At 44.4% G+C, this 14,727-nt stretch overlaps 2 protein-coding genes across 3 annotated transcripts in view; both read right to left on the bottom strand.

Moving 5' to 3' along the window:
• CNTN5 (contactin 5) overlaps window positions 1-14,727 on the bottom strand; it is a 955,706-nt gene that overhangs the window by 505,714 nt on the left and 435,265 nt on the right. The gene's annotated exons all lie outside the window — the stretch shown is intronic.
• LOC141987782 (uncharacterized) lies at window positions 1,654-3,461 on the bottom strand. The gene is made up of 2 exons (XM_074953534.1): window positions 2,775-3,461; window positions 1,654-2,195 (listed from the first exon to the last, which is right to left on the bottom strand). Exons 1-2 carry the CDS (start codon window positions 3,355-3,357, stop codon window positions 1,654-1,656), a joined length of 1,125 nt encoding a protein of 374 aa, XP_074809635.1. The 5' UTR covers window positions 3,358-3,461.

Genomic DNA, 14,727 nt, shown 5'->3' with positions numbered 1-14,727 from the left:
GCCTCCTGAAGCCAACCCTGTAAGCCGTGTCGTCAGTCGCCCCTCCCTCCGTCAGAGCAACGGCAGACAATCATTCCGCGCCCTTTTTCTGTGCGGACGCCATACCAAGGCAAGCATGGAGTCCGCTCAGCTCACTTTGGCAATTAGGAGCACATTAAACACCACACGCATTATCCAGCAGTATATGCAGCACCAGAACCTGGCAAAGCGCTACCGGGCGAGGAGGCGACGTCAGCGCGGTCACGTGAGTGATCAGGACATGGACACAGATTTCTCTGAAAGCATGGGCCCTGCCAATGCATGCATAATGGTGCTAATGGGGCAGGTTCATGCTGTGGAACGCCGATTCTGGGCTCGGGAAACAAGTACAGACTGGTGGGACCGCATAGTGTTGCAGGTCTGGGACGATTCCCAGTGGCTGCGAAACTTTCGTATGCGTAAGGGCACTTTCATGGAACTTTGTGACTTGCTTTCCCCTGCCCTGAAGCGCATGAATACCAAGATGAGAGCAGCCCTCACAGTTGAGAAGCAAGTGGCGATAGCCCTGTGGAAGCTTGCAACGCCAGACAGCTACCGGTCAGTTGGGAATCAATTTGGAGTGGGCAAATCTACTGTGGGGGCTGCTGTGATGCAAGTAGCCCACGCAATCAAAGATCTGCTGATATCCAGGGTAGTGACCCTGGGAAATGTGCAGGTCATAGTGGATGGCTTTGCTGCAATGGGATTCCCTAACTGTGGTGGGGCCATAGACGGAACCCATATCCCTATCTTGGCACCGGAGCACCAAGCCGGCGAGTACGTAAACCGCAAGGGGTACTTTTCAATAGTGCTGCAAGCTCTGGTGGATCACAAGGGACGTTTCACCAACATCAACGTGGGATGGCCGGGAAAGGTACATGACGCTCGCATCTTCAGGAACTCTGGTCTGTTTCAAAAGCTTCAAGAAGGGACTTTATTCCCAGACCAGAAAATAACTGTTGGGGATGTTGAAATGCCTATATGTATCCTTGGGGACCCAGCCTACCCCTTAATGCCATGGCTCATGAAGCCATACACAGGCAGCCTGGACAGCGGTCAGGAGCTGTTCAACTACAGGCTGAGCAAGTGCAGAATGGTGGTAGAATGTGCATTTGGACGTTTAAAGGCGCGCTGGCGCAGTTTACTGACTCGCTTAGACCTCAGCGAAACCAATATTCCCACTGTTATTACTGCTTGCTGTGTGCTCCACAATATCTGTGAGAGTAAGGGGGAGACGTTTATGGCGGGGTGGGAGGTTGAGGCAAATCGCCTGGCTGCTGGTTACGCGCAGCCAGACACCAGGGCGGTTAGAAGAGCACAGGAGGGTGCGGTACGCATCAGAGAGGCTTTGAAAACCAGTTTCATGACTGGCCAGGCTACGGTGTGAAAGTTCTGTTTGTTTCTCCTTGATGAAACCCCCCGCCCCTTGGTTCACTCTACTTCCTTGTAAGCTAACCACCCTCCCCTCCTCCCTTTGATCACCTCTTGCAGAGGCAATAAAGTCATTGTTGCTTCACATTCATGCATTCTTTATTCATTCATCACACAAATAGGGGGATGACTACCAAGGTAGCCCAGGAGGGGTGGTGGAGGAGGGAAGGAAAATGCCACACAGCACTTTAAAAGTTTACAACTTTAAAATTTATTGAATGACAGCCTTCTTTTTTTTGGGCAATCCTCTGTGGTGGAGTGGCTGGTTGGCCGGTGGCCACCCCACCGCGTTCTTGGGCGTCTGGGTGTGGAGGCTATGGAACTTGGGGAGGAGGGCGGTTGGTTACACAGGGGCTGTAGTGGCAGTCTGTGCTCCAGCTGCCTTTGCTGCAGCTCAACCATACACTGGAGCATACTGGTTTGGTCCTCCAGCAGCCTCAGCATTGAATCCTGCCTCCTCTCATCACGCTGCCGCCACATTCGAGCTTCAGCCCTCTCTTCAGCCCTCCACTTACTCTCTTCAGCCCGCCACTTACTCTCTTCAGCCCGCCACCTCTCCTCCTGGTCATTTTGTGCTTTCCTGCAGTCTGACATTATTTGCCTCCACGCATTCGTCTGTGCTCTGTCAGTGTGGGAGGACAGCATGAGCTCGGAGAACATTTCATCTCGAGTGCGTTTTTTTTTCTTTCTAATCTTCACTAGCCTCTGGGAAGGAGAAGATCCTGTGATCATTGAAACACATGCAGCTGGTGGAGAAAAGAAAAGGGACAGCGGTATTTAAAAAGACACATTTTATAAAACACTGGCTACACTCTTTCAGGGTAAACCTTGCTGTTAACATTACATACATAGCACATGTGCTGTTGTTACAAGGTCGCATTTTTCCTCCCCCCACCGCGTGGCTACCCCCTCAACCCTCCCCCCTCCCTGTGGCTAACAGCGGGGAACATTTCTGTTCAGCCGCAGGCAAACAGCCCAGCAGGAATGGGCTCCTCTGAGTGTCCCCTGAAGAAAAGCACCCTATTTCAACCAGGTGACCATGGATTTTATCTCACTCTTCTGAGGATAACACACGAACGGATGTTGCTTGAACACCAGCAAACATACACTGCAATGCTTTGTTGTACAATGATTCCCGAGTAAGTTTTACTGGCCTGGAGTGGTAAAGTGTCCTACCATGAAGGACGCAATAAGTCTGCCCTCCCCAGAAACCTTTTGCAAAGGCTTTGGGAGTATATCCAGGAGAGCCGCGAATGCCAGGGCAAAGTAATCCTTTCACATGCTTGCTTTTAAACCATGTATAGTATTTTAAAAGGTACACTCACCGGAGGTCCCTTCTCTGCCTGCTGGGTCCAGGAGGCAGCCTTGGGTGGGTTCAGGGGGTACTGGCTCCAGGTCCAGGGTGAGAAACAGTTCCTGGCTGTCGGGAAAACCGGTTTCTCCGCTTGCTTGCTGTGAGCTATCTACAACCTCGTCATCATCATCATCTTCTTCGTCCCCAAAACCTGCTTCCGTATTGCCTCCATCTCCATTGAAGGAGTCAAACAACACGGCTGGGGTAGTGGTGGCTGAACCCCCTAAAATGGCATGCAGCTCATCATAGAAGCGGCATGTTTGGGGCTCTGACCCGGAGCGGCCGTTCGCCTCTCTGGTTTTCTGGTAGGCTTGCCTCAGCTCCTTCAGTTTCACGCGGCACTGCTTCGGGTCCCTGTTATGGCCTCTGTCCTTCATGCCTTGGGAGATCTTGACAAAGGTTTTGGCATTTCGAAAACTGGAACGGAGTTCTGATAGCACGGATTCCTCTCCCCATACAGCGATCAGATCCCGTACCTCCCGTTCGGTCCATGCTGGAGCTCTTTTGCGATTCTGAGACTCCATCATGGTCACCTCTGCTGATGAGCTCTGCATGGTCACCTGCAGCTTGCCACGCTGGCCAAACAGGAAATGAGATTCAAAAGTTCGCGGTTCTTTTCCTGTCTACCTGGCCAGTGCATCTGAGTTGAGAGTGCTGTCCAGAGCGGTCAAAATGGAGCACTCTGGGATAGCTCCCGGAGGCCAATACCGTCGAATTGTGTCCACAGTACCCCAAATTCGACCCGGCAAGGCCGATTTAAGCGCTAATCCACTTGTCAGGGGTGGAGTAAGGAAATCGATTTTAAGAGCCCTTTAAGTCGAAATAAAGGGCTTCATCGTGTGGACGGGTGCAGGTTTACATCGATTTAATGCTGCTAAATTCGACCTAAAGTCCTAGTGTAGACCAGGGCCTAGACTTGTCCTTCTTTCTCTACTTGGCCATACAACCTACATGAGTCACTTTAAATTAAAGATGAACTCCAGAGTGCTGCCTCAAGGGTCCAAGCTGCTCACAGGGCATTTGAAAAACAAAAATACACAAATCTCCTGGGTGGTACCAATCTCAAGCACGGACTCCATGGAGAATGAAAGTGTATCCTGTCCACTCCTCTCTTCCATCGCTTTAGGGCATTGTTTTAGGATTAAAATGCGGATCTCCCTTATTCACCTCCCTTCCCATTTCCCACCAGATGATCACTATTTGGTCTGTGTGAGGAAAATGAGGGTGAATCTTTGTACGGATGAGCTCTTTGCTCTGTGTCTGAGCTCCATCAGAGAGAACTGTCAGCCAGGAAAACTGTCTTCAGGCCACACAGCCCCTTTAAAATTCTTTCCTTGACTGACTGTCAGTCAAGCCAAGGAAAAATCCGTTCAACATACAGGCTCTCATGTGATGCAATGAGCATACCCAGCACATTCTTTGATAATTTCCATGAGCCTGATGGAGAGCTTGAGGTGTGGTGGGGTGACAATTTGGGGAATCTGTCTGTATGACTTATGAATTCTCGTTGATATTCTGAAGTTGTTACTATGAGAATTGCTGTACAATGGAAGTCTTTTTTTGTAGAAATGTGCTGACAGAGCTTGTAGCACTTGTAGTCACCAGAATAGGGATAATGGAGAGTAGTTAACCTTAACAACTATAATCTAACCACACAATGGGTACATTAAGGAGAATGTCTGAAGCTGGAAGCCCCAATTTTCCCAACTTCTCAAGGTGGGGGGGGTCTCTTTTTGGAGAACAGAAAATCACCAGGACAAAGAGACGAAAGTACTGATGCTAACCTTGGAAAAAAAAACAGTTGTTATGTGGATAATAGCATGGCTCAGAGACCCACACAGAAAATTTTGGGCAGGAGAGGGGAAGAGACTGCTATGTGTTTGAAGCTGACCAATGGAAGTGGAGAGAGAGAGAGAGAGAGACTCCATGAGTGAGAAGACAAGTCATGTGGTGCAGAAGAAAAACCATGGATAGACCCAGAGGACTCTAATCCAGCCCAATGAACATTCTAGAGTGGTGAGGAAATGGAGCCAGAGAAATGCATTTGGGGCTTATTATTTTTGTATAGATAGGTGTATTTCTTTTGCAATTAAAGAAAAAACAAGGTCTTAGCTCTCAGGAGCAGTGCTAGATGAAGGATCTGAAACACGAAAGTGTGTCTAGACACCCCTAACCGGGGGCAATGTCTGGATTGGGTTCAGATTATGGGGGCTTCAAGCACACATGAATCAGTGAAGGGGGTCCCCTCACAGCAGTTTAGTGAGTGGCCAAGAGAGGTCACTCAGCTAGAGCTGTGACAGGTGGGGATACACATTAGAAACAAGGAACGGCTTCTTGGCTCCAGAGGTGAAATTGGGCTGATACTTACTATTGCCTAGATATACACAAAATGCGTTATAAGAAGAGTATTACTACAGACTTGACAAAACAACTTTGATGAATTCTACTGCAGATACATTAAAAATTGTTTGTGCAAAATCTCCATTAACAGCATGCTGGGAAGACTAAAACTGGCTTTTTTATTTTACAATTTCGCATTTCTTAAGCATCAGTCAAAAACCACAAGCACTGTGATTAAGACTCTACCTTTACTAAGACTTATCTCTCTTGAGACAGTCTGATAAATTACTTACAGCTTTATGTATTTCACACAGATGAATAATATCACTATTTGATGTCTCTAAATACTAGTGGGAATGAGTGACTTTTTGCAATATGCTGTAGTCATGATTGGCTATGTTTCCAAATGAAATATAGCACTGTGCTCTTTCTACACAGCCATTATTAGGCACCAGTGTGCATACACTTACATGTGTGTGAGAGATATTGGAGTTCATTTTGTGATTCAGAGGTATAGGTATAATCATTATATTTTAACAGGGACATAAGTCAGCAAAATTTACATTTTCTGTATATTAAATGCAGAATAGTACATGCTTTTGACCCAGCTGGAAGACAAGCTGGGACTAGGATTGGTCAGCAAATAATTCTGTTTCACAAGAAGTTTTGAAAGGTTGTGGTTTTTGTTCTGAGGCAGAACTAACCCCAGACCTTTCATGTGTAGCTGTGTGTGTGTGTGCGCGCGCATGCGTGTGTGCGCGCGCACGCATATGCATAAACAAAAAGCAAAACACACACTAGAATAGCTAATATTTAGGACACTCTCTTGGGATGTGGGAGACGTAGGTTTGAATTCCAGTTCTAAACATGGCAGAGAAGAGACATGAACTTCCCAAATAACTACCCTAACCACTAGGCTATCGAGCCAGAACCTTTCTCTACTTCACTCAGTATTCCATTATTTATACAGAGTGGAACACCTCAAACAGGAGAAACAGAGAGCTCTACATCAGGCTCTGCCTTATGCACAGCTGCAATGTGAGTCTCCATCCTAGGTAACTGCCCTAACCATGAGTCTAATGGCTAGTCTAGGGAGGGTCTCTCTCCCCCCATGAAATTCTGTCTTAGTCCTCAGAAACCTTCCGATGAAGTTTTCATCAAAACTGATTTGTTAATGTGAAACATTTCAGTTTTGACAAAATGGCATTTTTCAACATTCCCCCCACCCCCCAACTACCTCTAGCTGGGGCTAATTTAGAGCTACTCATTCACTGACATTAGAAATGTCAAAGTAATGGTAATTCAGAAGTGTCCAGGAATCAATCTAATGAGCACAGTTGGTGAAAAAATAAATGTTAAAGGTGAAGAAAATTGAGTTGTAATGAAATATTAATGATTTTATTTTGAAGTAGCTAAAAAAATAGAATTTTTTCCCATTATAATTTTAAGTCTTTTAAATTTAAGTCTTCAGCTAAAGTGTATTCATTCATCTAATAATCGCTGATGCATTCTTTTGCCCTTTCTGAAAATTCCTGATTATTAGAACAATTTTAAAACTTCAGTAGCAAATACCTGAGCAGCTTTTTGAGAGGAAACCTATAACAAAATGACAAAATCCTATTTCTGTGGTGTGTAGAAATGCAACTGAATAAGACATTATTTTTAACACATTATCCATAACAAGCCAATTGTTATCCAGCCAAATGTGTACTGAGTTTCCTTAGTTAATTTATAATCAAGGCCTTCTGCTCTTTGTTTTTATGTCAGTAACAATAAAATATTGCAATATTTTTTCTAAACCTGAACAGTGATATTAGTGATTTGAACAGAGCTAGAATATGTGACAACATGTAATTATTATGGCTAGATATATGTGATGTAATGCACTATTAACCACCACCACTGCCTGAGAGTTCTGGAGCAGTGATGGATTCAAGATGACCCCACGAACCTAAACACAATTTGGGGGGTAAAGACAGGTTCCAGCCTAAACAAATGATGCACATATTAGTTCAGATATTTTGGTACTCCCCAAATACACATAGTGCAAGTTAGGAGAGGTGTGCAAAAGCTGGTTTAGAGCTTTCCCTTACACTGCTCTGTGCACTTTTACCTCCTGCATTCAGGCCTGATCCAATTCCCAGTAAAGTCAACAGAAGCCCTGCTCTGAATTAGTGGAACTAGACTAGCGGTTAGAGCAGCCTGAAAGGAGAATGAAAGAAAAAAACATGGATATTAGTGAAGTAGAAGTTTGAATGTGTCAGTTAAATAGGGAGTTAATATAGCCAAAAGGATATAACGCGTGAAAAAAGGAGCTGACTACTAAAGAAAACACAGCCCCCTTTTTTCTGGGTCAAATTGCCTCTATCTGACCAAAGTTAGTACTAGAGAAACCTGTGAAATGAAAAGAAGAGACCAAGCTTTCTTACAAGAGCACTGGGGCCAACTAAAGAGGCAGGTAACATATGTTTCAAGACTGACAATAAAATAGTTATTGTACATTCAAACACCCCATTCCACAGTAGCGAACTGTTGGACAAAACTAAACCAAACAGTAGAGTCCTCCCACCCCCGCTTCCACTGGAGCTGAAGTTACTTATTATGCTATGTGAATTGTTGCATGTGTGGCAACTTTCACCATAAAATTTGGATTCTTCCATCCTGCCCAGAAAATATAGCTAGATAGACAGACAGACAAAAGGACCACACTTCAGTCAATAAACTTCAGGAGAAGCAGTATGAGTTTGGAGTGTGGTTTCTCATGGAATTTTTCAGCACATCACCTTTATGTTGGGTAATGTCACATGCAGGTAAGTGTGATGGTTTCATAAACAATAAGCCTTGTATAATGCTTAAATGTGCTCATCAATAACACACAGAAAGGTAGCCAGAACAATGAAAGGATGTTTCGGGCAACACAGGAAATCACAATATTTTATCCCTTAGACCACGGGGTGGCCAACCTGAGCCTGAGAAGGAGCCAGAATTTACCAATGCACATTGCCAAAGAGCCACAGTAATACGTCAGCAGCCCCCAATCCGCTACAGCCCTCCAGCCCTGAGCGCCTCCCACCCACCAGCAGCTTTGCCAATCAGCTGGAATAACTCCAGTGTAGCTAACAAATTATTCAAAGTATTTTCTGCAAATTCTTGTTCTGAATCACATATGGAAATGATTTGTTTAGAACTAGAATTTGCAGAAAATACTTTGTATAATTTGCTAGCCCTACTGGCATTATTCCAGCTTTATACTGGTGTAACTGTGTGTGGGATTTGACCAAATGTGATTATTTGCAATTGTATGGACTAATCTGAAAAATCAAGCCCACCTCATAGTCATTTAATGCATAACTTCTATACAGTCTACTGTTCCTGGTCCTATAAATACAGAAAACAAGAATAATATGTATATTTCTCCTGCATTAAGCTTAATGTGGATAAACTTCCTTTTGGACTGATCATGCAGAACACTTACTTATGGGCATAGTCTTTTGAGATTCATAATGACAGGATAGATCCAAATTTTCTTATTGAATCTGTAACTGAAATTATGCTATGATCAATCACAGAGCTAAAGATAGCTCTTGTTCCATCTGCTTCAGTATAATCACAGACTGGGCTGATTAAATTCTTCATAGTTTTTTTTTTTTTTTGCTTTTGTTGTTTTTGTTTGGAGGGGTACATTTGATTTTTTTTATTTTGTCAGATTCATCTAACTTCATTTTTCCATTCCTTAACCGTTTGTAATATAGTAACATGGAATAATAATGTCCATATAGGAGGCACTTTATTTTCACCAAGGTATTACATGCAAGAATTACCTCTATGCAACTATCTGATATTGTTTTTGATTTATGCATCAAAATATGAAAAATAAGTAAAAAAGCAAGACATAGTTTTGAAAATTTTACCCTACTTTAGTTTCCATGAGGCTTAGGCAGATTTTCAATGATATTTAGTCACTCAAAGATGCAGATAGGCTCCTAGTGGGATTTTCAAAAGGACCTAGGTGCCTAACTCCCACTGATTTCAACTTAAGTCCCATTTTTCAAAAGTGATCGAGGAGCGTTGGCTCTAGATCACTTTTGAAAATTTTACCCATGATACCTCCAATACCATCTGCATTATATATACATATTGACACACACAAATGGAAAGTAGAGGTTGTGGTTCCAGCAGAGCACACACTTTTAAAATGATCTCTTTTATTCAAGATGCACTTTAGATATGTGTAGTCATTGGAGTTGTGGTTGACTAAGGTAACCAAGGCAAAGTACTGATGCGAAGCTATGACACCATGTTGGATTTATGAACAATTGTACTGTGAAGACCAAACAAACCAAAGAGGTGATGTTTCCATCCAGGACTTGTCCCTAGATTTACAAGTGACAGTCATATTCCTCACAGATAATAACTTGGAAGAAAATTAGCCACCAGGGAGAAGACGGTTACTTCCTAATTCCATTGCTTTGTCACATTTCCATTCTCTCTCTCTCTCTCTCTTTTTTTTTTTTTATATTTTCCCTCTAAGCCCTCCCTGCCACAAGATCAATTTTTATCATTTTCACCCATCCTTCAGTGGAGTCCCTAGTAATGAATTGAATCCTTCATCAGGGCTGTTATGTGCTGTAGTCCTGTATATTTAGTCCTCAGAAGTCTGCCTAATCTGTGATCCATTGTTCTTTTCTAAAATGTTTTAATCACTTCTAGTTAAGCTTGCATGATCCCCTGACCTGTGATTGCAAACCTGTGATTGCATACTTATCTTGCATCTGACTCATCTAAATCACATGCTTAGCCAGAATATCTGTGTCTGAGTGTCTTTTGAACATGAATAAAGCACTATGTTTCACAGGATTGTACTGAGTTTAAATGCTACCACTTACAGTGAGGTACTGAGCTAAAATGATACCATTAGCAACTGTGTCATGAGCCACAGCAAACCACCTGCAACTTTGTACAGTGCTAAATTGATGCTACCCATAGTTCTGTAGCTAAAACACTCCTTTTCCACAGTTGCTCACCATGTTAAGAGCTCACACTGATGGTGTAGGCCACAGGATTATCAACACACTCATCCCACAGTGGATAGTCAGGTGCACATGGAATGTTTAATTCCTCATTTGACTGAATTCCACACTCCTCTTTCTAACTGCGTTGAGATAAAGGAATATGACAGTGGCCCCATAGTTAATATGATAGCGAGTGCATAGGGCTGTGAGTAAATACAATGAAATAGGCTAAAACTCCTTTCTGAGTGGAGGCTCTCTATGAAATAGAGTCAGCCACGCCAAACAGAAGAGCTAAGACTAAATGTTCTCCAGCTTTGTCAGGAGTTTTCACACTACTGCACTTAATGGGAAAAGAGCTACCCATCAAAACACTCTACAGAGAAAAATAGCTACCAGTCATGGTGTTGTACAGAGTTAAATAAGCTCTGACTCCAACAGTTTTAAGCACTGAACAATATAAGCACATTTCATACTTTCAGACTGAGCAGATATTTACTTTTCAAATTTTATTTTCATTCAATTTTGAATCCAGTTTAGTTACACTATGCACAGGAAATTGCTTTCACGAAACTGCTAGCAACAGTTATAACGATGACCGCTGTGAAGTTGATATGTACTTTTAAAAATATTTTGAATAGTTGTAGCTAGTTGTGTGTATAGCTAAAACACATAATGTATTTACTGATTAGCTGCTGAGAAGATACACACTGGGCATTCAAAATACTATAAATCTGATCTCTTCACATTACCCAGTACATATTCAACATGAATAAATGTTCAGCATTATTGTGTGACATGGAGATTCATGCAAATGTAATCAAAGCATAATCAGATCATGTTTTCTTTTATTGGCTGGGCCCAGGAAGTATAACAGCCTGAAGGCTACAAATCTCTTACTTAGCTCAAATGCCTGTGTTTTTAGTGCCGAAGGCCCAAGATTCAACCCTTAGTGACAATCATAGTGTCTGCATGCTTCTGGGCATGACTTGTGGTGCAAATATGGAACCGTCTTGTTCCATGCTGCAGAAAAACTCAATGAGTCTAGTAAATACCTAGAAGTTCACCTCCTAAGGTGTCCTTCACATATTACCACTAGACAATGTGAGAAACTAGAAGGAATTAGTCTAGAACAGGGGTGGGCAAACTACGGCCCATGGGCCGAATCTGGCCCACGAGCCATTTTAAGCCACCCTGCAAGCTGCACCATGTGGCTTGGCCCTGCTCCCGTGGTCCAGCCAGGGCGCTGGGTCGGGGCTGCACCACGTGGCTCGGCCCAGCTCCGGCAGGGGGCTGGGTCGGTGGCGGGACCATGTGGCTCGGCCCCGCTCCGGTGCTTCAGATGGGGCGCTGGGTCGGGGGCCACACCACATGGCTCCCAGAAGCTGTGGCATGGCCCTGCTCCGGTTTCTACGTGCTCCAATAGGAGCTGCAGGGGCAGTGCCTTAGGATGGGGCAGCATGCAGAGCCTCCTGGCCTCGCCTCTGCAAAGGAGCCAGAGAAGGGACATGCCACTGCTTCCAGGAGTCACTTGAGGTAAGCACCGCTCGGATCCTGCACCCCCTGAGTCTCTCCCCATGCCCCAAACCCCTACCCCGATCCCAGCCCAGAGCACCTTCCTGCACCCTAAAATCTCACATCCCCAGCCCCACTCCAGAGCCAACACCCACTTCTGCACCCCAACCCCAATTTTGGGTGCATTCATGGCACGCCATACAATTTCTATTCCCTCGGGCCACAAAGTTTGCCCACCCCTTGTCTAGAAACTTGAAGGATCCGGGTGACTTTTTTTCCTACTGCTAACAGCATGTTTCCTTTCACACTGCTGAGTGGAAATCACCAGCAAGAAATAAAAATTAACAGGCTCTTCTATACACATACTTGAAACAGGTTACCAGACTGCAGCATTTGTTTCAGTTTCTCCAGGGGAATATTACCATAAATTGGGGGAAGGAAAGTACTACCTTTCTATGCCTCCTGGTCCATTGCAATCCAAAAAACCTGAATTGACTTTCAGCAAGGTTTGAACTCAGCACCTTCAAGGTTAAAAGCATGAACCTCTGACAGTTTGAATTAAAAGGGTATCTAAGAGGTCATGTGGACCATCTAATAGAGGAGGACAGACTCACATTCTCATAGCATGGATTATAGCTGCTGCATCAATGGAGCGGGTCTGTCTTTTTCTGCACCTGGTGCACACGTAGGGAAGGCTATGCCAACATTTAAGAAGCACTTTTCTTTAAAATAAGCTGTCAGGGTTCTTCCCCACTCTGAACTCTAGGGTACATATGTGGGGACCTGCATGAAAACCCCCCTAAGCTTATTTTTAACAGCTTAGGTTAAAATTTCCCGAAGGTACAAACTATTTTACCTTTTGCCCTTGGACTTTATTGCTGCCACCACCAAGCATCTAACAAATATATAACAGGGAAAGAGCCCGCTTGGAAATGTCTTTCCCCCCAAAATCCTCCCCAAACCCTACACCCCTTTTCCTGGGGAAGGCTTGATAAAAATCCTCACCAATTTGCATAGGTGAACACAGACCCAAACCCTTGGATCTTAAGAACAATGAAAAAGCAATCAGGTTCTTAAAAGAAGAATTTTAATTGAAGAAAAAAAGTAAAAGAATCACCTCTGTAAAATCAGAATGGTAAATACCTTACAGGGTAATCAGATTCAAAACATAGAGAATCCCTCTAGGCAAAACCTTAAGTTACAAAAAGACACAAAAACAGGAATATGCATTCTATTCAGCACAGCTTATTTTATCAGCCATTTAAACAAAACAGAATCTAACGCATATCTAGCTAGATTACTTACTAAGTTCTAAGACTCCATTCCTTTTCTGTTCCCGGCAAAAGCATCACACAGACAGAGAGAGAACCGTTGTTTCTCCCCCGATCCAGCTTTGAAAGTATCTTGTCTCCTCATTGGTCATTTTGGTCAGGTGCCAGCGAGGTTATCCTAGCTTCTTAACCCTTTACAAGTGAAAGGGTTTTTTCTCTGGCCAGGAGGGATTTTAAAGGTGTTTACCGTTCCCTTTATATTTATGACATAAGCAGTTGAATTTCCTTAATTTGCATTGACTATTAACCATCCCATGTCCACTGCCAATCTCCCAATCTGCCAATGGGATGCATTGTGTTCTGCCTTATGCAGCATCTATTCCCTATATTTGTATCATATGAGTGGGAAGAGTGAAGGGGTTACGTCACCTATCAAGTTCCAAATGTCATTGCTTTTAGTGCTTCGTATCAGGCAGGAGGGAACAGACCCATCTACAAGTACAACTTTGGGAAAAGAAAGCCATAATCACTTCACATAATTAATTACTTCTCCCCAGCAACAACTGTGACAATTACTCATTCCATAAAACTTTAATCACATTATGGTGACTTGTTGCAATAACTGCTTACTTCCCAACACTGTGAATGACAACACTACAATATATTTATATATTTCAAAGAGGAAGTCTTCTGTCAGAGTGTCATCTTTTCTCCTCCACTGGAGTACTTAGGAAAATGAGATATGCAGTACCTGAGGAAGAGACTAAAGATGTACTGTTGACAGCACGCAACCAGGCTGTAAGGAACAGACTTTATGAGGTAAAAAAATGATTTCTGAGGGCTGCCTAGAGCTGTATTGAGCTGAAATGCTACCTCCCACTGTGCTGTTCAGCTTCACTTCATCTAAATGAATGCTAGCTTTTTCCATTGCTGTTAAGAGAAGTTTGTCAGCCACTTTAACTGGCTGTGCTAACGTAATCTACTGAAAGAAATACTAGGAAGCTATTCTACACTACTGTGGGTTGTACCCAATGCCTTTCTGTAGATTCTTTTAAACCTTTAAAATTAATTTGGGATAAAAATGTAATGCACTGTAATGTATGAAAAGAAACAGATTGGCTGGCCTGCTCTGTGTGAGCACTGGGTAGGGTTGCCAAGTGTCCAGTTTTAGTTCCCGGCCAATGGGAACTGCGGGGGCAGCACCTGCATGCGCAAAGGCAGCACGTGGAGCCTCCCTGGCCGCCCATGCACCTAGGGGCCACAGGGACCTGGCAGCCACTTCCTGGGAGCTGCAGTAAGCAGCGCCAGGACCCCGCATCCCAAACCCCGCCCCACACCCCAACCCTCTGCCCCAGCCCGGAGTCCCCTCCCACACCCAAACTCCCTCCTGGAGCCCACACCCCACACCCACCTGCACCCCAACCCTCTTCCCCCTGCACCCCAACCCTCTCCCACACCCAAACTCCCTCCCGGAGCCCACACCAGGCACACACCCTCACCCCCACCCCCGCATCCCAGTCCCCTGCCCCAGCCTGGTGAAAGTGAGAGAGGTTGGGGGAGAGTAAGCGACAGAGGGAGGGGGGATGGAGCATTCAGGGGGAAAAGCCTTGGAGAAGGGTCAGGACAGTATTGGGGCCCCAGGAAGAGGTGGGGCAGAGGGCAGTGCTGGGGTGTCGGTTTTGTGCCGTTAGAAAGTTGGCAACCCTAGCACTGGGAGAACATGCTTCCACACCAAATTACACCTCAGTCCTGATCTGAAGGCATTGCATGTTTAAAGGTAAAGGAGCAG

Source organism: Natator depressus, chromosome 1 (assembly GCF_965152275.1).
Source record: "Natator depressus isolate rNatDep1 chromosome 1, rNatDep2.hap1, whole genome shotgun sequence".
NCBI lineage: Eukaryota > Metazoa > Chordata > Testudines > Cheloniidae > Natator > Natator depressus.
This window is presented reverse-complemented; position numbering and strand designations above follow the sequence as displayed.

What these genes read in the sequence shown, in the direction of transcription:
- LOC141987782 (XM_074953534.1), bottom strand. Translation starts at nt 3,357, where the DNA reads ATGCAGAGCTCATCAGCAGAGGTGACCATGATGGAGTCTCAGAATCGC. An exon ending in AGGCAGAGAAGGGACCTCCG is followed by an intron (nt 2,196 to 2,774) that starts GTGAGTGTACCT and finishes TTTCTCCACCAG; the next exon opens with CTGCATGTGTTTCAATGATC.